The sequence below is a fragment of the Rhinolophus ferrumequinum genome, chromosome 14, assembly GCF_004115265.2.
Source record: "Rhinolophus ferrumequinum isolate MPI-CBG mRhiFer1 chromosome 14, mRhiFer1_v1.p, whole genome shotgun sequence".
Classification (NCBI taxonomy): Eukaryota; Metazoa; Chordata; class Mammalia; order Chiroptera; family Rhinolophidae; genus Rhinolophus; species Rhinolophus ferrumequinum.
Window position 1 is genome coordinate 48,134,491 of NC_046297.1, and position 24,783 is coordinate 48,159,273.

Consider the following 24,783-nt stretch of genomic DNA (forward strand, 5'->3'; position numbering starts at 1 on the left):
TTGAGTGTGGGTTGTCGATTGTTTTTACATGTGAATGTATTTGATTTTTTCTTTGTTGTTGTTGTGCTTGGTGATTTGCTTTGTTCTGAAATTGCCCTTCCAGGGTCACATAGAGGAAAAACTGAGCGTTGCTAGATGGGAGGTGGGGTGGGGATAAGGGGGAAGGTGAGGGGATTAGAAAACAGTAACCACAAGATGGCCAAGGGTTTTGAAAATTAATTAATTTGGGGAATGTAATCAATAATGTTGTAAAGATTTTTGTAGGGTATCTGATGGACACTTGTCCCATTTGGGAGACAACGTCAGGGATAATGTAGATGCCTGATCACTGCACTGTACACCTGAAGTTGAAGCTGAACAATAATGAATGCCAACTATAATTTTATATATATATATATATATATGTATGTGTGTATATATGTATATGTATATACTTACAAGAAGTGGAGTACAGCATTAGGAATAGAGACAGTGGAAATGTAATGGCTGTGTGCGATGTCAGAGGGATAGTGGATGGGGGGAGGGGAGTTCACACAGTGTGAGGGATAGAAATGATAAACGTCTAAGTATTACTTTGTTTTGTGCACCTGAAACAAAAAAAAAAAAGAAAAAAATGAAAAGATAGCATATTGAATGGGAGAAGATATTCTTCAATGATACATCTGATAAGAGGCTAATATCCAAAATTTATAGAGAACTCATACATCTCAACAACAACAAAAAATCTAATTAAAAAGTGGGCAGAGGACCTAAATAGACATTTCTCCAAAGAGGACATGCACATGGCCAATAGACATAAGAAAAGATGCTCAATGTCACTAATCATGACAGAAATGCAGATTAAAAACCACAATGAGCTATTACTTCACACCTGTCAGAATGGCCATCATCAATAAATCAACAAACACTAATTGGTCACAGTGATGTGGAGCAAAGGGAACCCTCGTGCACTGCTGATGGGATTACAAATTGGTGCAGCCGCTATGGAAAATGGTTTGGAGGTTACTTTAAAAAATTAAAAATAGAACTACCTTATGACCCAGTGATTCCACTTCTGGATATTTATCCAAAGAAATCCAAAACACTAGTTCGAAAATATATATGCATCCCTATGTTCATTGCAGCACTATTTACAACAGCCCAGATATAGAAGCAACCTACATGTCCCTTAGGAGACGACTAGACAAAGATGTGGTGCATATATACAATAGAATATCACTCTGTCATCCAAAAAAGAATGAAATCTTACCATTTGCGACAACATGGATGGACCTGGAGGGTATGATGCTAAGTGAAATAAGTCAGACTGAGAAAGACAAATACCATATGATCTCACTTATATGTGGAATCTAAAGAACAAAGTAAATGAACAAATAAAACAGGAGCAGACTCATAGACACAGAGAACAAGCTGATGGTTACCAGAAGGGAGGAGGGTTGGGGAGATGGGTGAAAAAGGTGATGGTAGTAAGAGGTACAAATTGGTAGTTACAAAATAGTCACAGGGATGGAAAGTACAGCATAGAGAATATAGTCAATAATGTTGCAAGAACTATGTATAGTGCCAGGTGGGTACTAGACTATTCGGGAGGATCACTGTATAAATTATATAAATGTCTAACCACTATGCAGTAGATGTGAAACTAATATAAAATAATACTGAATGTGAACTGTAATTGAAAAGAAGTTAAAGAATTTTAAGGGCTAAAAGTTATTGATACAATTGTCACAGAAGCCAGTCTAACAGTTACTAGTATGTATCAAAACTTATATTTATGGAGTGTTTTAGAGTTTTTAAAAATGCTTTCCTATTCTGAGTTGTTTGATTTGAGGACAAACAGGAGCAAGAGGACCTGGGATTTGAAAATAGAGTTGGGAGAAGTGCAGAGAAATAAATGGTAGAGAATGTAAAGATTACGGACATACAAAATACAACTTTCAACTTTTAAATATATTTTTGTACAGAAAAGTTTTTTTTTGTTTATTAGAATGACAATTTATTGGGGGATGAGACACCTGTATCTTTTGGTGACACTTAGAATAGTGCTTGGCACAGAGAAGACACTCAGTATTTATTGAATAAACAAAAGGTACATGTCTCAGTGAATCAAATATATCATATGTCATTAAATCGAATATTTTCTTATGCACCATACACTCTGATCATATGTTCTGATACCAAATTTTCTCAAACACAAATTTTTTATTTTTATTTTACAAAGGACAGAAATTGTTTTTCATGTCTGAGAAGAACATGAAAGAACACTGAGAAAAGAATGGAACCACCCAAAATTAAAAATGAAGCTGCCTATATCTAAGTCTGGAGACTAGCACTGCTTCTAATTTTTCTCTACTTTGTCTTACCTCTAGTTTATTTGCTACATAGCAAGCAGAGTGTTCTTTGTAAAAATATAAATCAGGTCATTCCATCTCCTATGTTAAATCTGCCAGTGGCTTCCCTTTAAAATTAGGATAAATTCCAAAGTTCTTTGCCTGGCCTACAATGTTGTATATGACCAGGACCCTGCTTACTTCTCCAATCTCACTTCCTGCCACTCTCTCCCTTGTTCATTATGGTCCAAACATAGGCTTTCTCTCTGCCACCTCAAATGCCAAAGTAATTTCCATCTCAGCGTTTCTGTACTCGTAGTTTTCCCTGCCTGGAATGCCTCCCCTTTCCCAGATCCATGGCTGCTTTCTTCTCATCCATTCAAGTCTTGCTCACAGAAGCCATTCCTGGCCACTCTCTGGAAAGAAACTTCCCCATGATCCTCCATCAGGTCACCCTGTTTTGTTTTCTTTATGGGATGATCGCTGTTGGCAATCATCCTGTCAGTTCCCTCATTTGGTGTCTTTCTGCCCCATGTGGAGGCCAGCAGGAGTAGTCTGTCTGGAGCACCCCAAACCTCCAGAGCCCAGCGGGGGGCCTGACACACTGGGACACTCTGAGCTATTTGTTGGATGACATAACAGACCATGAACTGTGAGCTGTTTTTCAAGTTGGGTAATGGTCAGAGAGAGGGTAATGGGCTACATGAATATCAAGCTGGACTGCCATGATAACAGCCTAAATCAAAAGCAGCATCTGAATGTGAGAGAAGAAGGCGCGATGAATCTCAGAAGTCCAGGCTAAGTGTGGGTTCATCTCAGGCCAATTTTGAGCACAAATGCCAATCCCTTCTCTTCTTTCCCCACCACTTTGACCCAATAACTGCTTTATTTCAACTCTCTCTACTGCTGTATTAAAATGGTCTTGAAGTTCAAAAGCAGGAGACTGAGAGAATTGTACAGGAAACTGTGATAAATTGACCACTCTCTTGCCATGTGTCTATGGAACTTGCTGCTTAGCAATAATCTAAGTGTTCCATTAAAATGACAAAAGACATTTCCTTCTTTAGCAGAAACACATTCCAAAAGGACATCTCCACAAGAAAGAAGAGAAAAAAAAGAAAAGTAAAGAAGAAGGAAAGAAGGAAAGAAAGAGACAGTGAAGAGTATGTGAAACAAGCCCCCCCAAAAACAATTTCAAAGCTTAAATTTTCCAGAATATACCACAGAGTAAGGAAGACATAAGACTTGAAACTGAGGATTTATGAACTATCAAATTTGAGTTCTTTCTTTAAAAAATAAATTAAAATTTAAAAAATTAAAATTTCTAGTTTCTCAGAGAAAGCGAACTAGAGAATTTCAGCCAGCTTACCACTAATACTTTTAAAAGTACCTCTGATCTCCCTTAGAAGGAAAATCTCCCATAACAGAAAATTTCTTTCACCCCATATTATTATAACTTTGAGATTAGCCTTGCTTGTCGGTTTGTGTTTCTTTTTACGTTAATTATGTCTTTCAAGTGAAAAATATAACACAAGGTCTGATGTCTTGGCACTTAGAAATTTTTACAGAGGAATAAAGGCTAATAGATGTACAAGGAATGAGAGTTAGCAGATCACCATTGTACAAAGTTGATGAAATTATTTATTTGGTCAGTAATGAGCAATGTGACAAAGTATCACCCTACAGATTACTTGTTAATGTCCAAGGGGAAAGTAGGTGACTGAGATGAAGAGGTTCCACTCTAACCAAGTTAAAATAGCATCACTGAGAGTGTGGCGAGCTGGCATTTGTCCCTGCTGGTGAGATGTAACAGCAAGTGACCAGCAATTCTACAGAGCACTCCTACCACAATGTTCAACTCAATCTAATTGAGCTTAAGATTTAATTTCCAGTTGAAAGAAACCACAAGGATGGAAGAGTAAATTGAAAAATATTGTAAAAAGATACTCAAATTCAGAATATGTGACGGTAAAGAACAATTGACCCAGTTTCTTAAAAATCTCAAGGAAAAAAAAGGATGATTGCTCCAAAATACAGGGACTATTAAATCTTGAAAAATAAAATTTTGGGTAGAACTGAGGAAATTTGAATATGAAAATTATTAATAGATAATCTTAGTAGAAGAAACTTGCCCAACAGAGCTAAAACACAGATGATTCAGAATGGAACCCAGGTAATCTGTGTCCTAAATCTGAGCTATTTTCCACAGGCTCAGGTAGCTATGTCGTGGGGACAGAGCCAGAAGTGCAGCTTCCCGGCTCTCGGCCTCACGTGGAAAATGACTCATTTTCTGGCTCAGGCAGAAAATGGCCATCAACTGTGATTGGATGGCCATCAGCTGTGGCTAGTTGGCCGTCAGCTGTAACCAGTGAGCCATTGGTCACTAATATAACTATTGTGGCTACGCTAGCAGTAAATGGGGGCTAGCAAGAAGATGGTGGCTGAGCTAGCAAGCGCGGATTGCAGTTAGCACATGAGGTTGGTTGGCAGAGAAGCGGACGGCAGGTTGCAGATAGTGTGCCTCCTGCTTCCTGTGTCTCCAACCCAACCTCCAGCGAGACTAAAGTGGTGTGACTCGCTATCTATGGCTCCGTGGGTGTTCCTTTTTGGCCTCACCATGTCCTGCGTTCTTATGTGGGGAGCGGGAGCTGAGACCCTGCATGCCACCCTGCATGACAGTGGCCAAATTTCTCTTCTCATGCTCCTCAGAGTACAAAGAAAATACATTCATCCAATGTTCTTAGTCAGTCAGAACATCTCTGCAGTAGACTGCTTCTGTTCAAAGTCCTACACTGACTGTCTGTGAGCAGTATGTTTATCGTCAACACACAGCCTTTGGGACATTGCCTTTAGGCTTGACAGCACTGGGCTAAAATCTACAGAAATTAAGGGATTAATATTAGTTAACCCAATCATTCAACAAGTATTTATAGAGAGCCTACTCTGTACCAAGTACAGGTCTAAAGCCTAAGAATAGAACAGTGAAAGAACCAGACAAAAGCTATGCTCTCTAGGAGTCTGTATCCTACTGCAGAGGTTGGCAAGCTTTTCTGTAAAGGGCCAGATAGTAAATACCTTAGTTTTGAAGGGCCAGATGGTCTCTGTCATGCAGGGTCTCTGGTCTCGCTCCCCGCACCAGAACGGAGGATATGGTGAAGCCAAAAAGAAACACCAATGGAGCCATGGATAGGGGAGTCATACCACTATATTCTTGATGGTGGTGGGTTGGAGACACAGGAAGCAGCAGCCCCGATCCGCCGACTGCTTTTCCACCAACCAACCAACAATCAACAACCTAGACTAGCCACAGAAGTTATATTAGTGGCTAATGGCTAACCGGTAACAGCGGATGGCCACCCAGCCACAGCTGATGGCCATCTAATAACCGAGCCAGCAGCTTTCCACATGAGGCCAAGAGCCTGGAAGCTACTCTCTGGGACTCTGTTCCCACAGTATCTGTTGCAACTGCGCAAGTCTGCAGTTGTATTGGGAAAGCAGCCATACACAACATATTAATAAATGAATGTAGCTGTGTTTAATAAAACTTTATTTACCAAAAGAGATGGCCGTTCGAATTCGACCTGTGGGTCATAGTTCACTGAGCCCTCTCTTAATGGGGTTATCAAACACTTATTCCACACCTTGCAAGAAAATTAATTACCAGGGTAATTTTCCTTGGATGATCCATCAGCAAATTTGTTTTACTGCCATTTCAATTAGGCCAAAGTTAAATGTGTACTCAGCTATTCTCTCATCAAGTTAAAGAGATCCAGTGGCTCAATTCTGAAAGTTACCCTTTGAAACCTATTTCCACCTTAGAGATTCAAGCTCACTGATTAAACTGTTCCTGAACTACCTTAAATTTGTACTTGTATGACTGAAATCCAAACAACAGGTGTGATAGTTTGTGACTTCTGAGAGCAAATGAGAAAAATAGATTAAACATGCAGAAAACTTATTAGGGGAGATTCCTGTGAGGGAAAACTGGGAAGCCAGAGTTGGCTAAGAGTGCCTTCTGACTGCAAGGCAGATCTAACCACAGTGAAGAAAAGAGGGAAGGAAGGGAGACTGACTGGAAATACTAGCCTTCAGGGCAGTTGTGAGAAAGTTTGGTATAGCTGCTGGAGAGTCCTTAGCCAAAGTCATGTGTCCGTGGAATCCTGTAGGTTCCAGGGGCAGACCTGACTATTGCTGCCACAAAGTATCACTGGCTGCAAGTGGCGACTGGAAATTGTGGTCTCTGTCTCAACACCGTGATGGATTTCAGAGCACAGCATCTGGGGCCATTGTAATTATACTTCCCACAGTAGGAGATTGAAAAGATACATTTTTATGACAGTAAGGAAAGGCTCCATAGCTAATTACTTTGATGGAAAGCTAAGAAACAGATGGTTTGGAAAAGTTTGCCACATTAACACAAGTGAACTCAATGAGGATAAAAACTACTTTGCTTACTGTTGCATTTTACATAGTACCTATTAAAACATCTTGCACCACGGAGTATTCAAAATATGTCTTAGTAAATTTGATTAAATTCCATTTCTAACATTATGGTTCCCATACAAATCATTGAAAATTGGAGGAAACAGGTTCAGTGTCTAAGGAACTTTCCTATGATTACACAACCAGCAAGGACAACACTGGGTCCTGGGATTACATGAGACGATGTGTAGTCACGTGGTAAAATGGCAATAATTGGTGGTGCCATCAGCAGCAGCAGCATTTTCCATCATTCGCAGAAAACATTCAGCTGTCACTGTTAGGTTCACTTTACTGTTGCTCTATCTGATTTCCATATTACTCTCTGTTTAAAACCATTTAGTGTCCATAACCTTAGAGGGAGAAAGGAATCACAAGAGAGAGGCAGCAGCATAGACAGAGAGCTGTTAAAGCTTGTAGACTCTGATGCCAGACTGCCTGGGTTCACATCTTTGCTCTAACATTTACTAGTTCTTTCGTCTGGGGCAAGTTGCTTCACCTCTCTGGGTTACAGTTTCCATGTCTTTAAACAAGAGATGGTAATAGTACCCACCTCATAGAATTAAATATGTATCTCCAATAGCTAATATATGTAAAATTGCTTAGAACACTGCTGAATGCAGATTATTAGAGGTGAATTTTAATGTAGTTTGTCTATAAGTGTGATTCTAATCACAACTGTCCTGAGGAAAAAGTCAGAAATCGAGTCTCACTACAGGAAGGGACATGAATCATGTTTGAAACTAAACCCTTTATATTGCACACTTGGAAAGAGGAACTGGAAGGCAAGGAGGTATCGGTACTAACTGATAAAAGAGTGAGAAACACACTGTAAGCTAGACTAAGGAGGAAGAATCAATGTGGGGACAGAGCCCCAAAAAGCAGTTTCCAGGCTCTCGGCCTCACATAGAAAGGTGCTGGCTCAGGTAGTAAATGGCCATCGACTGTGATCAAATGGCCGTCAGTTGTGGCTAGTTGGCCGTCAGCTGTAACCAGTGAGCCATTGGCCACTAATATAACTGCTGTGGCTAGGCTAGCAGAAAAAGGGGGGGGGGGGGCTAGCAAGAAGATGGTGGCTGAGTCTGCAAGTGGAGCAGTGAGGGTTGCGGATCGTGTTGCTCCTGTTTCCTGTGTCTCCAACCCAGCCGCCAGCGAGAATATAGTGGTGTGACTCCCCTACCTATGGCTCCGTGGGTGTTCCTTTTTGGCCTCGCCGTGTCCTGCGTTCTTATGTGGGGAGCGGGACCAGAGACCCCGCCTGACACCCTGCATGACACATGGTGAAGTCGGCAGGATCCCCTGCACTACAATCAAGCATGGTGTTGGTTTCTGCTTCTCAACACCATGGCCGGTAGGGTTATTTAAATGTGCTCATTATCTGTCTCTATTCTGATCATGATGCTTATTGAGCACTCAAGTATTTTTAAATGGCATTGCTGTAGAGCCATGGCTCTAACAACTTTTGTCAAGTTCGAGCCTAGAAGATCAGCAGAGGACTGGAAAACAATAAGTTACTTGTCTTTATAATAAAATCACGTGAAAGCTAAGGCACTCAAATATATTGCAAAACCATTGACATTAGATCCTAAAATAACCGAGGACCTGAAGTCAGTTTAGAAAAAAAAGCGCTTACCAAGCGTGAAACAAAGTAAGATGAATATGGGAGCAAAAATATGGGAGCACACTTGGATAGCACGAACAGACTGACTGGTTTATAAATGCTTATTATAAAATAATTGTGAGATTAAGGAATAATTCAGGATTTGTTTTGTATACTTGGCCTGCATCAGGACTTGAGAGTATGTGAATAATTAGGCCGAAGAAGAACATGTCCTGTTGCAAAGGTTCAAGTTAGCACCACAGGGGGATACATTCACATGAAAAAAGTTTGAAGCCTTTCTCTCCTTGCAAGTTCTGATGGATTTGTGATTTTTGAGATGTTTTTGAGGTTCTAGCTATCTTAAAATTCTTGTTGGTGCAACTACTAAACTTTCATTGGCCTTTACTGATGACTTAGTTTTAGCTGCTCCATATAGGGAATAGGTGTTTTTCCTGTGAATTTTCTGTACAATTTTCCACAAAGTACTTATGTCTTAGCCTTAAGGATGTGAACAAGTTATCTCTTAAAATCTGACACAGGATGTATCTTAAGAGTGGTTATTATGCTGACAATGGGAATTCCCCCCTTCCCCCCCACAACTCCAACTCCTGGGTGGAAAGAGAACAAAAGCAACTCAGGAAGTTTTCTGGGATGAAAATATAAAAACAGAACTCAGCCATGTATGTCATTAAACTTACTATAACAGAAATGCATAAAAATTTCAAATGTTCTATTAAGTAGGGTAATAGTAATTGTGTATTTCAGTTTTTTAATATGTAGAATTCTTTGTGGGAGACAGTGAGCATTCTGTGCTAAAAAAATTAGAGAAAATACACTCACAATATTTATACCACAAGAAGCCAATGTTCATAGATCACCAAGCTTGCTTACTGTGATGATAAATGATCACGGAAAGCCTCGTAATTTTAGTTATAATATGTAGTTTCCCTTCCCCATCCTCCATGGTTATCTGATGACAGTGCACTATCATCAAAATATCAAAAAATATTTTCCAAAGCCTATGTGATGCATTGCTCCAATGTAATCCACATTTACATTCTCATTCAATTAGTTAATTATTAGTATTACTAATCAAAAGGGACAGAAAGGAAAAGAAATGAGTATGCCTCAATTTGAGCCCCAGATTTGATTCACTAGCTATATCAATGTGAGATAATCGCTCAAACTTTCTGACCTCCTGCGACTCTAAACAGTTTTCCTAAAAATCATTTATACATGAGAAAGTGGTTTGTGTAACATAAAATGCTCTATCCACATAAACTATTATTGTTATTTCTCTTTAAATATCAACATGATCTGTAATGGAATTAATACAAATGAAATAAAATAGAAATAAAGGTGCATCTTGTTTTAAAATTTATATTTTAGAGAAAGCCATTAGACTGAGATGGCTCTAATACCTTGGTAGCCTATGTAAGGAAACCAAAACCTAAGCCAGAGCTAACGTACTTAAATCCAAGAAAATGAAACTTAAGGAAAACCAATCATAAGCAGCCAACAAGGCTTTCTCAAATAAGGCAAACGTTTAAGCTATAGCCAATCAAATAATTGCTTTGCTTTCTTCTTGCATCTTTTCTATTAAATCCTTTCCCTTATCTCCTGCAGTAGAGTTCAAACCATTTTCAGTTAGGCACTGCCTGATTCTAACTGATATTTACGCAAATGAACTCTTGAAAATTTTAATGTGCCTCAGTTTATCTTTTGATAGTATTATTGCAGCTTTGATTCCACAAACCACCTGATTCCACAGACCAGAATGGTAACTGAAATAATTATTCTCATAGTTCAAAGCATACTAAGAGATCATCTTCTAGTCATTGAAAATGATATTTTCACTAAACAGTGATAGTAGGTTTGTGACAGCGATAACTAAAGGGCATTTTGCTGATTTGTATATAAATATGATTGTACATAAATATTGTCCGTAGGGATATATATATATATATATATATATATACACATATATATATACATATACATATATATACACACACATATACATATATATATACATACATATATGCACGTGTGTGTATGCAGAAAGAGTATTAATTGACTCCTCATTATAAAATCATGGGAACAAGAAACTATGCATTCCTGATTAGTTCCTTTGGGGTTTCCCTTCCTATCCACTGAATGTACAAAACCTCTGCAGGTGCCATTATGGCTAAAGTATACTACCAGAAACAAAACAGGACAGGTCAAAAATGTACATCAAAGGCACCAAATTGGCCCAAATGGTTATTTTGTTTGACACACTTCATATCATAGTTGGTAGCTGCAGTGTTTATTTAAATTGAAACAGTGATTAAGTCTTTTGCCAGTCCTGTTTTTACAAACACATACAAAGCTAAATATACCAACCCTCATTTAATTAAAAAACAAAAAACAAAAACTAACAAAAAAAAACAAACTATGCACAGCAGGTCAGGTAGTCGTTGTTATTACCAATAAACAGAAATGTATATATTTCCTCAATCCCAGTGCTGAAATATGCTCTGTGTTTAATAAACACAGTAAAACTCTGTGTTTATGGAATAAGCCGAAGGAAAAATACGAAAATGTCCCCAGTTAAGAATTTCTCGACTCTGGCCTGGGGGCCTACCTGAGTCTCCACATCTGTCAGCTTTCTGGTCTGCTCTGCGGTCTGAGAGAGGAGGCTGGTTCCTATCTCGAGCATGGTGGCCGTGTGGTTCTGAACTGCATTCTGCTGTATCTGGGCCATCTCCGACTTCATATTTTCCACAATGTAATTCTCAATCTGCAAGAGATAAAGGACAAAGCATACTACATTATAAGCAAAGCCTCTCAGTTGGAGCATGTAATACATATTTACAATGACAAAACGAGACCCAGCTGGCCAATCAGCCATCTGGCAGGGATCCTCTCTGCCTCTCGGGACTTAGGAAAATGGGCGCTGAGCACACAGGAATCCAGTTGCTAACAAACTGCTAATACACTGATACATGTATGCACTCATCACAGTCATCATGAAAGTTTGTACTTGGATAGTGCCTTCTTGCTTTTGACCTCATCTCATTTAATCCTCACGGCAAAGATGTGTGAGTCAGGCAGAGATGGCCTCACTGTTCTTTTTATTTTATAGCTGAGGAAACAGAATCAGGGAAGGTCAATGATGAGCCCAAGGTCACCCAACAAGAACGCAGCAGAGTAAGTGTGATAATTTAAATCTAAATCTCGATTCTCCGGTCTTTCCATTACACCATAGCAACCACTCATCTCAGAAAAATTCAGCCTCCTGCTTCCATTTCTATAATGAAAACTAAAGACCATGCTGAGTTAGGAGTCAGGAGGGGAGGGAAGATGCCTAAAACACAGGCTTTTAAGGGAATATTAAAGTATATTATAGGAAAAGAGCTGCAGAGCTAAAACTGTTCTCATTGCTCTTTCGTACACTTAAAAAACGACACTGAAAGAATTGCCCATAAAGCGGCATTTGCCCTTCTTGCCTTGGGTAGCATTTAGTCTTATTTAAAGTGCCATCTTAGAGAATACTATGGTTATAAAATAAATGGTATGCCACAGGGGCCAAGAAGAATTACTAAGTGACTTACTCTGAGGGAGTGTGTTAGGCATCTGCAAAAATAAAGCCAAGCTCATGCACTGCCTGGAAAATGCCGGAGAAGCCTACACTTCCGTCAGTGCCTGAATCTTCCCCCACTACTGCATGGTGACTACATTTTCTTATCCAATTACACATATGGGGAAACTGCATCCCAGAGAAGTCAGGTCCAAGGCCACACACCACAGAAACAGCCAGACTTGGATTTGAGTGTTGAAGTCCTTAACTTTCATACCAACCCTCTTAACCACTTGATAGCTCTGCCAAGTCGTGCTTCACAAGCTGAGTTTCAAATCATTAACAGCTATGTGATTCCTACTATTTTAGTGAACCATAATACACCCATTATTTTATAATCCATAGTAACATTATTGTCCTGTAACAAATATAGTCTAAAATGAAATTCCCCTTGGTGAAATTTTGGCAGTTGATCTTCTAACGCCATTTCTTGCTTATTTCTATATATCAAACATGAATCTGGCCCAAGCTAAAGAAAATGAACCAAACTCATACTGTTACTAATAAATTCTGACTTTGTTGTTGGTCACTATAAGGTAACTCTTCTTCATCCTTTATTCCCAAATTAGAAGTAGGGGAAATAGTTCAACCTATAAAAATTTGTTATAAAACTAATACAAAGTAGATGAGAATAAAAATCTGGAAATTATCTTAAAATGTAAGGTCTCCAAACCAAATGTTGGCTTTATTTATTTATTTATTTATTTATTTATTTATTTATTTATTTAACGAACACATTTAAACAACGGAAGGGTAAAGGGGGGTGGGTCAGAGCATCAAACACCCGTTATTTTGGATTCTGCATCGTATGTCCTCCCATTTTCCTAATAACATCCCTTAACTTTCTTTGGGGAGATTATCTTTTCCCCTTCAAGTACAAATGGTTCCAGTGAAGTTGTCTGACCCTAGACTCAGAAGAGGGTACATGTTTGAGCCTGAAAACCAGGATGTTCTGCTCTTACTTAGAGAGAGCGAATAGTTCAAGAAGAGAAAGATATTGTAAGCAAGGCCCCTCAGTCTCAGTTCTGGATTTTGTCGAACTATTTCACAAAAGAACTTCATTTTCTGTGGTTCGTAGGCTGGTAGCATATATGCCTGACACTGCACCACAATACCAGAGCCAGCCCAAGAGTGAGGCCAACTCATAAAGATAGATAGATTATAGATAGATAGATGATATAGATAGACAGATAGATAGATAGACAGATAGACAGACAAGTGATATAAATAGAAGGATATCTTTAGAGCATCATGATCCAGTCATGTTTTTGGCCAGATCCAACTTTGGGCATTCAGTTGTAAAGTGTGTGATCTGATAATCTCCCCTAGAACAGCTTGCTGGTTTTATTCTTCAATCATATTGATTTAGGTTTCTAACACAACCAAAAGAGTCTTGACTGATACTTTTGATGGAGGTTGAGCAAGGAAACCCTCAGAGGCAAACATTAGCAGTATGTCTGTTTTGCTTGTCCAGGGAATTAGGGGCTGTGTATGAATGGGCATATTCTCAAAAATGGCAGGTAAGTCTCCATCATGGAGATGATAACTGTCATTTATAGCTGACATCTGTCAATTGTCTACCATGTGGCAGGTACTGAGTTAAGTGTATATATATATATATATATATATATATATAATGGCACTTAAACCTCACAATTTTATGTGGTATGTCTTATAGCTGCTTTATAGTAAGACTACTGAAGCTTGAAAAATTCACAACTTGCTCAAGAAGAAACAAAAGAACTTAAACTGCAATGCCAACCCATGTTCTTAACAACCTCTAACCTACTCAGCTTACACTGCTTAATTACTTTATGCATTTCATTATGTAGCTCCTAAACATTGTATGTTCATTAAAAAACTACATAGGGAACATTTAAAAAATGCAGATGGAGGTGCAACATATGAGAACCCTGAATCAGAATTTTCAAGGGTGTCTCACTAGGAAACTATATATATTTTCAAAAGCCTCTTACTGGAATTCTGATTTAGGCAAAGACCAGTGCTTCTCAAGGTGCGGTCCATAGAGTAACTGCCTATATGAGAAATGTTTGTGAACAGTCTGCCATGAGATAAATAACAGAATACAAACTAGTGTTGCTAAGCACACTGTTTAGTGAACTTATACAACATATCTACATATACATATGCATACACATATGCATATACATATACATATATACATATGCATATACGTATGCATATATATACATATGCATATACATGTACATATCATAGCAAGACTTTCTCAATAAAGAAAGTGATGCTTTAACGATTTACTTTACACTCTGGTGCAAGCTTCTTATGTTGTTCACAAAATGACAATTTCCTTCAGTACCAGTAATTTAGGCCATCAAATTTATTCTGCTATGTCAGATTCCCTGCTTACCAAAAAATTTCAAATAACAACTTTATTTCCTATGTAAATTTCTATCCCAAGAAAGAATTCACTAATCAGTGAGCTCTGATACAATCCGTTTGATCTTTATACCTCAATTTCTTATGCAGTGTGTTAATAGAAGTCAGTTCCCAGCGCTTGACTTGCTCTGGGTGTAATAATAATCATGTGCCTCAGTCTCCACAGAGGAAGACACTTCTGCATAGGGTGATAACAACAAAGTTCAGCTGCTTTGTGATTCTATCTATGTATCTATCTATGTATCTATCTATGTATCTATCTATGTATCTATCTATCTATCTATCTATCATCTATCATCTACCCATCCATCCATCCATCCATCCATCCATCCATTCATCCATCCTGTACTACTGGGCTTTTTTAACTGTGAAAGTTAACACCAGCAAAGCAAAATAGCTGCTTTATGCCGGCATTCATCACAAAGAGCCTCCCAATTCTGCTGACCTTGCTGTAGAAATAAAATAGGTCTCCAACCTACACTAAAATTCTTATTTGGGCTGCCATGATGAGTAACATAAATACAACTCTAATTATTTTTTAATCAAATGGGGCTGTGTTCTTTAGGAGGAACTGCTTTTTAATGCAAAAGGTAATGGCACACTTAAGTAGCAAAAACCAGATGTACTTGATTTAAAGGCTGAAGAGGGAGGCAGAAGTCAAATATACAATGTGTGATTAATAAGCAGGACTACTTTCATCTTATCTCTAAACATTCCTCTGTAGATGTATAACTACGAAATCCATCTTGCTGTGCCCTATCAGCCAAGTTCAGGAAAGTTTTGCAACAAATTTAAATGTCTTCACATATTCCCTACTGGTTTTAAAAATATGTTTACAGACAATGATGGCTATTTCAAGGTTCAATATTTTATAAACATCGAAGATGTAAATTTTAAGCTTAGAAGTTGCTGAGCTCAAGAGCTGATGGGTTATAAAGGAGGAGATTCCCAAAGTGAATAATGCACTTATTTGACGAAATTGTCACTCTCAGTGTCTCACTCCAGAGTTTTATTAGTATTAGCCAAAATACTATAAAGAGGATGTAGGACGTGATTTAAAATGAGATAATGAACAATACATGATGATTTTTAAGCAAGGAAATAATGTTACATATTGAAACTGATTTAGTGTTTACAAAGAGCTTTCAAACACATTGATTTGAATCTTACACCAACCTGTAAGGGGAGTACTGAATCCATTTTATGGTTTAAGAAATGGATGGTCAGAGACCTTAGATGACTTGACAGAGATGAAAGAAAGGACTCAAATCTATCTTCTGACGTTTCTTCCACTAGCCTCAGAGTTGTGGGAACTACTCTGTTATTGGATTGGTTGGCTGGTGGATGGACTGATGAATTGACTGGTTAATTTCATATTTAGCTAGCTCACTGAGAATTCATGTACTTTTTCCTTTGAGAAAAACATGCATCATTAGAGAGTGATTACTTCACTCTGCTTCACTGTGTAGGAGGCTAAGTTGATTTGAGGTGAGGTGAGAGGCTCTAGGGCCCAGTACATGGAAAGTTTACTTTGCCAGCACTTTTAATACAATGGGTCATTAAAAAATCCTGTCATCAGTTCCTACCCTTTTTTCTTCGTATGTAGTTTATAACATTTTTGTTTACTTTTGCCTATTGTATTTCTATAAACTATTGTAAAATATAACAAACGGAATAACAACAACAACAACACACTAAGACTCTACTAAGGATAGGTACATAACAGTTTTACAAATATGTAGCTCATGGACTTCTTATAACAATCTACCCTCTTTCCCCAAAAATAAGACCTAGTCAGACCATCAGCTCTAATGCGTCCTTTGGAGCAAAAATGAATTGTAATACCTGGTATTATACTATATCATATCATATATCATATCATATCATATCATATCATATCATATCATATCATATCATATCATACCTGGTCTTATAGTAAAATAAAACTGGGTCTTATATTAATTGTTGCTCAAAAAAATGTATTAGAGCTGATTGTCCTGCTATGTCTTATTTTCGGGGAAACACGGTAGGCACTGTGTTAATTTTCTTCATTTCACTGCTAAGGAAACAGGCTCACGGAAGTTCAGTAAATTGTCTGTGATCGCAGAGTAAGTCAGTGGAAGAGCATGGAAAGTAGCTATGGCCTTACAGGTAAGTACTCCACTGTAAAGGGCAGTCACCCATCAAGTACAACAATACTACCACCAATGTCACAGACACGTTCTGGTAACACAGAGCATTCATGCAGGGAATATATAAAATGATGGCTATAGAACCGATGATGTAACACTTGTTCAAAGATATATAATTTCTCAGTTTTTTATTTATCATTTTCTTGCTGATTGATGGCTATAATATCCTGGGAAATGTTATAGGTGATGAGAAAGCCAATATATAGTCAACTGTATTACAAATAGGATTATTAAATAGAAAAAAAATATTTTTAAGAAGTCAAGAATATCAGTCTTTTGTTGTTCACTTATAAATTACTTGCCCATGTCTTTTGACCAATGACTGATAAAGTAATGCTATCACTTTCTATTATGAGAGAGAATTTTGGGATAGCTCTCTTACTGAGCCCTCAAAACTTCTGCTGCTTCATATTCATGAGAACCAAAATCTGTGTGAGATTATCACATGCCTTGCATGTGAAATGAATACTCTATCATTTCACTTCAAGAGATCACTTCAAGGGATCTCTTAAATGACAGCATATCTTAAAGCGCACACACACACACACACACACACACACACACACACAAATAAAATAGAATTTCTCCATGTATTTCTTAAGAAAATAGCATTGTAACCCCTATAAAAATTGACAAAGGCATTGTTCTCTTAAAATATGTTGCAGATTAAGTGGACTCTAGTTGAATGTTGGTGCATATGGTATTACTCAGTTATGGCAAAACAGCCATGAAATAAAGTAAAAGGATAAATATGGAAAAGCAATAAAAGGTAAAACAATGCAAAAAATGCCTTAAACATTGATGGTTTTATCTAATATCATTGTTTCATAAATCAGTGGCAATATTGAAACACTAGGTTTATGGTTTTATGAAAAAAAAATGGCTAAGGCCAAATATGTTATTTTCAGGAATTTCTATTATTAGGTTCCCCCAACATGCTGCTTCTTTTACCAACTGGAGAAGTATAATTGTCTCCTTAGACAACAGATCTATTTAGCTGACATTTAAAATAGTTTCTGTACTGTTTTCATGTACATGTGACATGAATCCCATTTCTCATTTTGGTATCTGAAGGAACACTTACTATTTATAGAAGAAAGAAAACCATTAGAATAAGCGAGCTAGAGGAGACGTAAAATATTATGAGCTCCAAGGATCTCGTTTTATAGACATGGTGACTGAGGTTCAGAGAGGTTATAGAAAGCAAGGTGAAAAAACTAATTGATGTCAGATGCCGGGCTATGGCCGCTCAGTGTGTGGGAACTCAGACTTCCATCTGCAAGCTGAGCCAACAACATGATGGCTAGTGCATTTGGCCCACCCCACATTTCTTTCCCAATTCCTTGCTTCTTGGTACTTGCTTTACTTCTGATGGCTCCTCTTTCACAATACCAATTCCTCACCATCAGTCTTGGGGTGTGGACACTGGTTCCCTTGCTTGTCAGCCCTGATGCCCACCAACTGCTCCTCAGTCACTGAGCCTCAACATCCCTGATTTTATTCTTCCCACACATCACCCCACAAAGTAGCCACAAACCAGGACCGGACTCTAAACTTTTAGTTCAGCTTATTAACCCTGTATCAGTTCAATCTAGTCCTAGCAAATATGTGATAAATGCCTCCTAAACGTGGTGCCAGATGTTCCATGTACAAAGAGTTGTCTTATAGAAAACAGACGACATATAAGTGGGTCATTTCAATAGACTTGGTGAATGAATACTCTAACGGAATTTACCTCTGACTACATTTTTTCCTGTTAATATTCTTATCTCTGTTTGATAGGGAGAAGCTCTCAGCTACTGACATTAATAATGAAAGGGGACGTTTGTTACATCACCTCCAACGGAGAAGTAGCAACACCACCTCTGAGGCAGATGGACAAGCTAAGCTACCAAGGGCACACCAGAATATCCCATATGAACAAATTCTTCTGCGATCATTTTTCTTGGTTACGATTCCTTTAAGACCACGTATCTGTGGCTTCTGAAAGTTGCCATATAGTGTCCCAGATGTGGGCCAGGACCCAAGAAAGACAGACTCTCTTCATATAAACAAAAGAAATGCCTCCTGTGCCAAAGCACATTTTGTTAGCTTGGCACCTCTCTTTTACACCCACCTTCTCTCACCCAGATAAAGTGAGAATCATGAAACTTTAAAAATACTTCTAAGTGTCTGCTTAATTTTTCCCTTTGCATTTTTTAAAGGCAGATGGTATATAAAAAGCACACTCTGCCAGGAGTCAGGTTATCTGGATTCTAATCTAGGTAACACTGTTGATTTACTCCATGAACTTGGGCAAGCCACTTAAACAATTTAGGTTTCAGATCTTCATCTATGAAGTAAAAGGCTGGATTAGGCAATTTATAATGTCTCGCCCGAAGCTCTCAAATTACTTGACTGAAAACTTCCTTTATAAAGTACAAGAGTCTGCAAGATTTTCATTTTTATTTATTATAGAAAAGTAAAATATGGATGTATATATCTATGTCTATAAAATACATAACACATATCCTTAATGGCAGTTAGGAAACAATGATATACGAACCCAGTAGAAAAGCGCTGAATCGAGTCTCTAGAGCAGGCACATCTGTTTTAAGATAAAGAGCTAGAATTTCTGATTCCCTTAATCCCCAGGCACCATTCTGTCCAAAACATATTCCTTGTCTTTCATCAACACAACCTGGCTTTCTTCCTACGTGTCTTGTATCAATAAATGGCACCACCGCCACCTATCCATTCATCCAAGCCACAGGAGTTGTCCTGACTATTCCTTGCCTTCATTTTTTACGTTTAGTCAGACTGTGTTGCTTCTGTCTCTTGACTGGTGCCTAGACCCATCCCTCGCCCCACTTCCCTCGCTCCCTACCACATCTCTTTATCCTCACTGGCACTGACTTAGGTCAGACTCTCATCATTTTTCTTCTGGATTTGTTAATGGCCCTATAACTGGTCTCCTGACTCCAGACTTGCTTCCTCCAATCCATCATCCGTGGCATAACCAGAGGGATCTATTTAAAACACAAATTTGGCCTTGTCATGCCACTGCTTACACTCTTTCAGTGGCTTCCACTACCTGCAGACAAAGTCACAACTTAATCGGTACAGAAGGATCTTTATGATTTGGACTCAGCTTCCCTCTGCCTACATGTACCCTAGGCTGCAGTCACACCAAATTATGTGCAGTTTTCCAAACATACATTATTTTCTTTCCCTTCCACGCCTTTGCACAGAACTTTGCTCTGACTGATATGTTCCTTTTCTACCTCATTCTTTCTTTTCCTGGGCGAAGTCCAGCTTTTCAATACTCAGTTCAAGCTTTTCCTCCTCAACAAAACTTTTCATGACTCTCCTCTCTGTAATACCCTTCCTTTGTATTTCTAGAGCACCTTGTGCCTTTTTTTTTCATGTTAGCATTTCCCACCGCTCCAGTACACCATCAGCTCCTTGAAGGCAAGTGCTGTCTTGTTCAGCTTGGTATCACTTAATGCCTTGTACATGAGAGTCCTCAATAATATTTAGATAAAGAAATTAATGCATGAATGAATGAACTTGTGTATGGAAATACTAAAAGCCTCCAACTGTGAGCATAGCCTAGCTACATTTGCAACTAAAAGTACGAAATATCATATTGCCAATTGTTAATGATACCGTTTTGAATGCGAATGGGGCCAAGGTAAATGATGCAAAAGTAGATTGTTCTGAAGAAAAATATCCTAACTTACTGGAGCACATAACCCCATCTTGTCTGACTGTCTTCCCTACTTTTCTTTTGTCACTCATCTCTATTATGGCCAATTATTTGAATTAAGTAAAATCCAGTAAACACACTGACAACTAACTATGTTTTAATCACTGTGCTATACAGTGACAGTAAAATAATGACTAAAACTGAATTCTGATATCAAGACTGCTTATAATGCAAGTGTGTTACAAGTGCTGCAGTAATGGTATAAACGTCCTGCCTGCCTGCCTTCCTGACCTGGCAGGATGAAGGAAAGAATGAATTCTCTAAATAAATGAAGGACAGAAGTCTTCCCAGAGGAAGTCCCAAATGAATAGCATGGAGGGCATTTCTTATGTCTGCCTTAATATCCAAAAATGTGGCCTGGAAAACCTGGAGGACGAGGGGATATAGAAGGAAGCCAGAAGGGCCATGACAGCATGCAAGGAGCTGTGCTTGCTTAGGCAAGATGACTTTCCCGACAACTTCCTGGAATGTGCTGTTCAGGAAATCAACAGAAAAATCAGTCAGAAGCAAGGGCAAACCATCGCAGCCGCATACAAGAGTACAGGCATGCTACTGAGTCTTTAATGTGAGATTTATCTAGAAGATTTAGGTAGATAATTTACTTGCACTTTATCGTATTTTCAAATACACTAAGCATAAAGTTCATCCCTTTAATAACACATAACTGCATATATGTGTGTGTGTGCATGTGTGCATATTTGCTCTCACACACATATATTCGCAAACTCCCAACCTACGTGTTTCAGGTTCTCCATTCTCACCTTGTGATTTTGTTCATTTCATTGTAGTTTATTTCATACAAGGCCCATTTAAAATAACCAGTGCATCACTTTCCTTTGGATGAGTTATATTTTATGTCAAATTTAGTCGCTATAGATCATACCTATTAAACAGCATTCTGCCTAACAACCGAGAAACCTTTTTGCCAAATTATGAATTTATACTTTGATGACAGAAAAAAATGAAAGAACCACAAAGCAACTTTGTACACATTGTTTTTATATTAATAAAAGTAATAGTTTTTAAATAAAGAAGATACTGTTTCAAATAGGATATTGGAAACATATCTTCTTTTAATTTAATGCTTTTTAGTTTCTTGTTTTTCTAGAATGAAATTTAACCCCATGAATGCTGCATATAAATATATTCTGGTTTACTTTAAAAAAAGAAAGCTTTGACATCTGAACTAGAGACCACCCCAGCAGACAGTAGGCTCTGGGGGATTGATGCGCTAAGAGACTCGCCACAGGATAATTCTCAGAACATCTTCTGCAAACTACATTTTTTTTCTCATATGACAAATGCAAATGAGTAGCTTATGATGTTCATCTTATAAATAAAGCCTTCTACATTAAATGAAACACTGCAGGACAAATCATGCAATTTAAATATTCAGCAAGTGACATGAGGTACTCAGTAACAGGAATTCAAAAGCCTTGATAATTAAGGGATTTATAGATTTTTCAGAAATATCATTACTAGATAGAAAATTGCCATCATTTTACTCTGGTATTTCATGTGAAATTGCAAGGTATTAGCACTTAAAATCTGACCTAATTCCAATAAAAGTCCTCTGTTCAACGTTCTGACTTTTTAGGCTCTTACTTTTCTATATATGTTGCTTTTTTCCTTGAAACAAAATTGCTCTATTTGTCTTCCCTCTCTTCTGTAGTATCTCTTAAGTTTATGGTTGCTTTTTTTTTTTAAATTAACTTTCATTTGTTTAAACAGGGCAAAATTAATAGAGAGAGAGAGAGAGAGAGAGAGAGAGAGAGAGTGTGTGTTTTCTCTACAATATGGGATTACTCAACGGAATGTACAATAAGTTTGTACAGGCATAAAACCGTCATCGTCATTGTATAATAAACATTCCAAAGCATTATGTGTGAGGTCTGACTAATTTTTCCTGAATAACATTTGTTGAGTAGTTCTTATTTAAATTACCCTTGGTCCAAGTACTGGAAAGATTATTAGGATGGAAATAGTCATTCAAAGCAAAAGAAAGGGACAATGACTGCTGACATCTCATAAATGAAATAAAATCCCTATTATTCCTCATTTTGATCAAAGTCCTACAGACACTGAGCATTGTTTCTTCCTTCACAAAGACCATTTTTGTGCCTTTGTGATGCTTGTTACATCTCAAGTGCTATTGAAATGGAGCCCCAATTAACATTACAATGAATTAGTCTTTTGGAATTAACCACACACCAGAAGACAGAATTAAACTAGTAAGCATGAGTCACTGCTATAATGCCTGCTCCCATTACCACATATATTGCCAGAGGAATTTTGTAAAAGTCCATTTTAAAGACTCACTAATCTATTACGTTTTAGGAGCTGTAGATCGCTTCACAGTGTTCCTTCGGATTTCATCCCCGTCCCCAAACACCAATGACCACTCAAAACCTCCGATTTTTCACTAACTGAAAGAAGGCTGGTCTAATTAATTGAAAAGTCTAAATCTTGGAATCTTAGAAGTATTTTTAAAATCATGAAATGTTGATAATAGACACCATGATACTACCAAGAAGATTTAGCAGATGTCGTTTGTGACCTATTTACTTTGAACTTGAAATAAAATGTTGCATAGATAATCAAAGCACCTCCATACACACACCAGAATTATCCTGAAGTTGATGTGGACTTATGCTACATAGGTATATACCCAAAATAATAAACTATATCATTTAGTATGTTTTCAAAATTTACACAACATTATTGTATTGCCCCTTCAACTCTTTAAGTTTTTTATCAGTATTATATTTTTGAGACTTAGACACATTAGCAATATAGTTTTATTACAAATTAAGGGATAGAGTTAAGTTTAGTAAACTTAACTGTTAATAAAATAGTTTTGTACCCCAAGGCCTGACTTACTCTGAAGAGAACAATACAAATGCTAGTTAGACCCATCACCCTGAGTTCTAGCTGTGTCACAAGAAGGAACAAATTACTCTTCAGCCTCTCACAAAGCTCATAGGAATCCTTCTCTAAGGGACAGAAGGGAAACTGTGTGATGAATCTTCCCCCATTTATGGACTGTATCTCCAGAATCCATATGAATAATTTTTATCTTTGGCAAATACTTAACTCCCAGAGAGAGCAATTAGGGGGCTGAGAAGGAAAGGGAAACAAGGAACAGTTAACAGAACTAAAAATGGATTCTATAGTCCTTCTCATAAATTACTACATTAAGATTTTTAAATAACCATGACCACAATTATAAAGACAGACCTCTCGACTTCCTAGGCATTCTTCCATTGAATAGATTGTGCAGTCTAGATTTTAGGTACAAATTGACTAAAATGTACCAGCTTTACATGGCTTAAAAAAACAAACAAACAAAAAAACACTTTCTGCTCAACATAATTAGTATACAGACTGATATATTTAGCACATTGTCAATAACGGTAAGTGCATTCAGACACGTTTGTATGCATTGGAAAAAGAAAATAAAAACTGAATTGTGAACAGTGCCTATTTCTGGCTGATGGGAATACAAGTGATTTTTTTTTCTGCAATGGTTGGAAATTTTCCACTTTCTTTAAGAAAAATGATAATTCAGTTTTATAATCAGGGAAAAAAAACATAAAGAATGAGAGAAAGACAGAAATGTGCTTAGAATGCATTCACTCAGTGGGAAACTTATAAACGTCTGGCAGTTTCGTGGCGGTCTGGTCAGAGCAAACCTGGGAAACACCACTGTAATCCACAGATGTGCCCCACTGGTTCTGTTGTTTTTTTTTCTCATCCACTGCTATCCTGTTTTGTGGAAAGCCTATGGCAATAGCCATTGTTGGTTGAGCACTTCCTATGTGTCAGCCAATGTGCTCAGGTTTGTATATACTTCCTTAAATCATTCCTCACAGCAGATCTTTGGAAGTGATAATGTTACCTTCTCATACCAATGAGTAGGTAGAAGTTCTGAGAAATTGAGTAACCTGATCAGGATCACTGTGCCCAAATGCTGGAGCTGGTATTCAAACTGGAGTCTGCATGATGCCCAGCTTGATTCTCTTTCCACTTCAGTCAGCATCAGCTGCTTGGTTAGTGCACCCGATCACAAACAGGCTGTTTCCTGCCCAAATCTGTCCAGCTGAAGTGTTCCGTTTGACTAGCATGTTATCTTTAAGTAGTGCCAAGCTTTAGCCAGGATGTGTAGTCTCCAATTAGCCACTGCTCCAAACTCTCTTGGACATGAGACTCCTGGCCCTTTTGGCTGTTAAGGTAAGCCACCCTGGTAAAAGACATTTGAGTTGCCACCAGTTTGGGTGGGGTTGAGGGTGGGTGAGTGGGGCAATAGGGAAATAAATTTACCTAACATTTGACTATTACCTTCCAGTGTTACAAAAACAAACAAAACAAAAAACCCTCTTCATTCACTTGTTTCC

At 37.9% G+C, this 24,783-nt stretch overlaps 1 protein-coding gene across 2 annotated transcripts in view; it reads right to left on the bottom strand.

Moving 5' to 3' along the window:
* Positions 1–24,783, bottom strand: part of ANGPT1 (angiopoietin 1) — a 260,199-nt gene that overhangs the window by 101,921 nt on the left and 133,495 nt on the right. For both annotated transcript variants that reach the window (XM_033126833.1, XM_033126832.1), the window contains exon 2: positions 11,036–11,191. In XM_033126833.1, the coding sequence (XP_032982724.1) occupies positions 11,036–11,191 (156 nt within the window). The remainder of the gene's footprint in view (positions 1–11,035; positions 11,192–24,783) is intronic.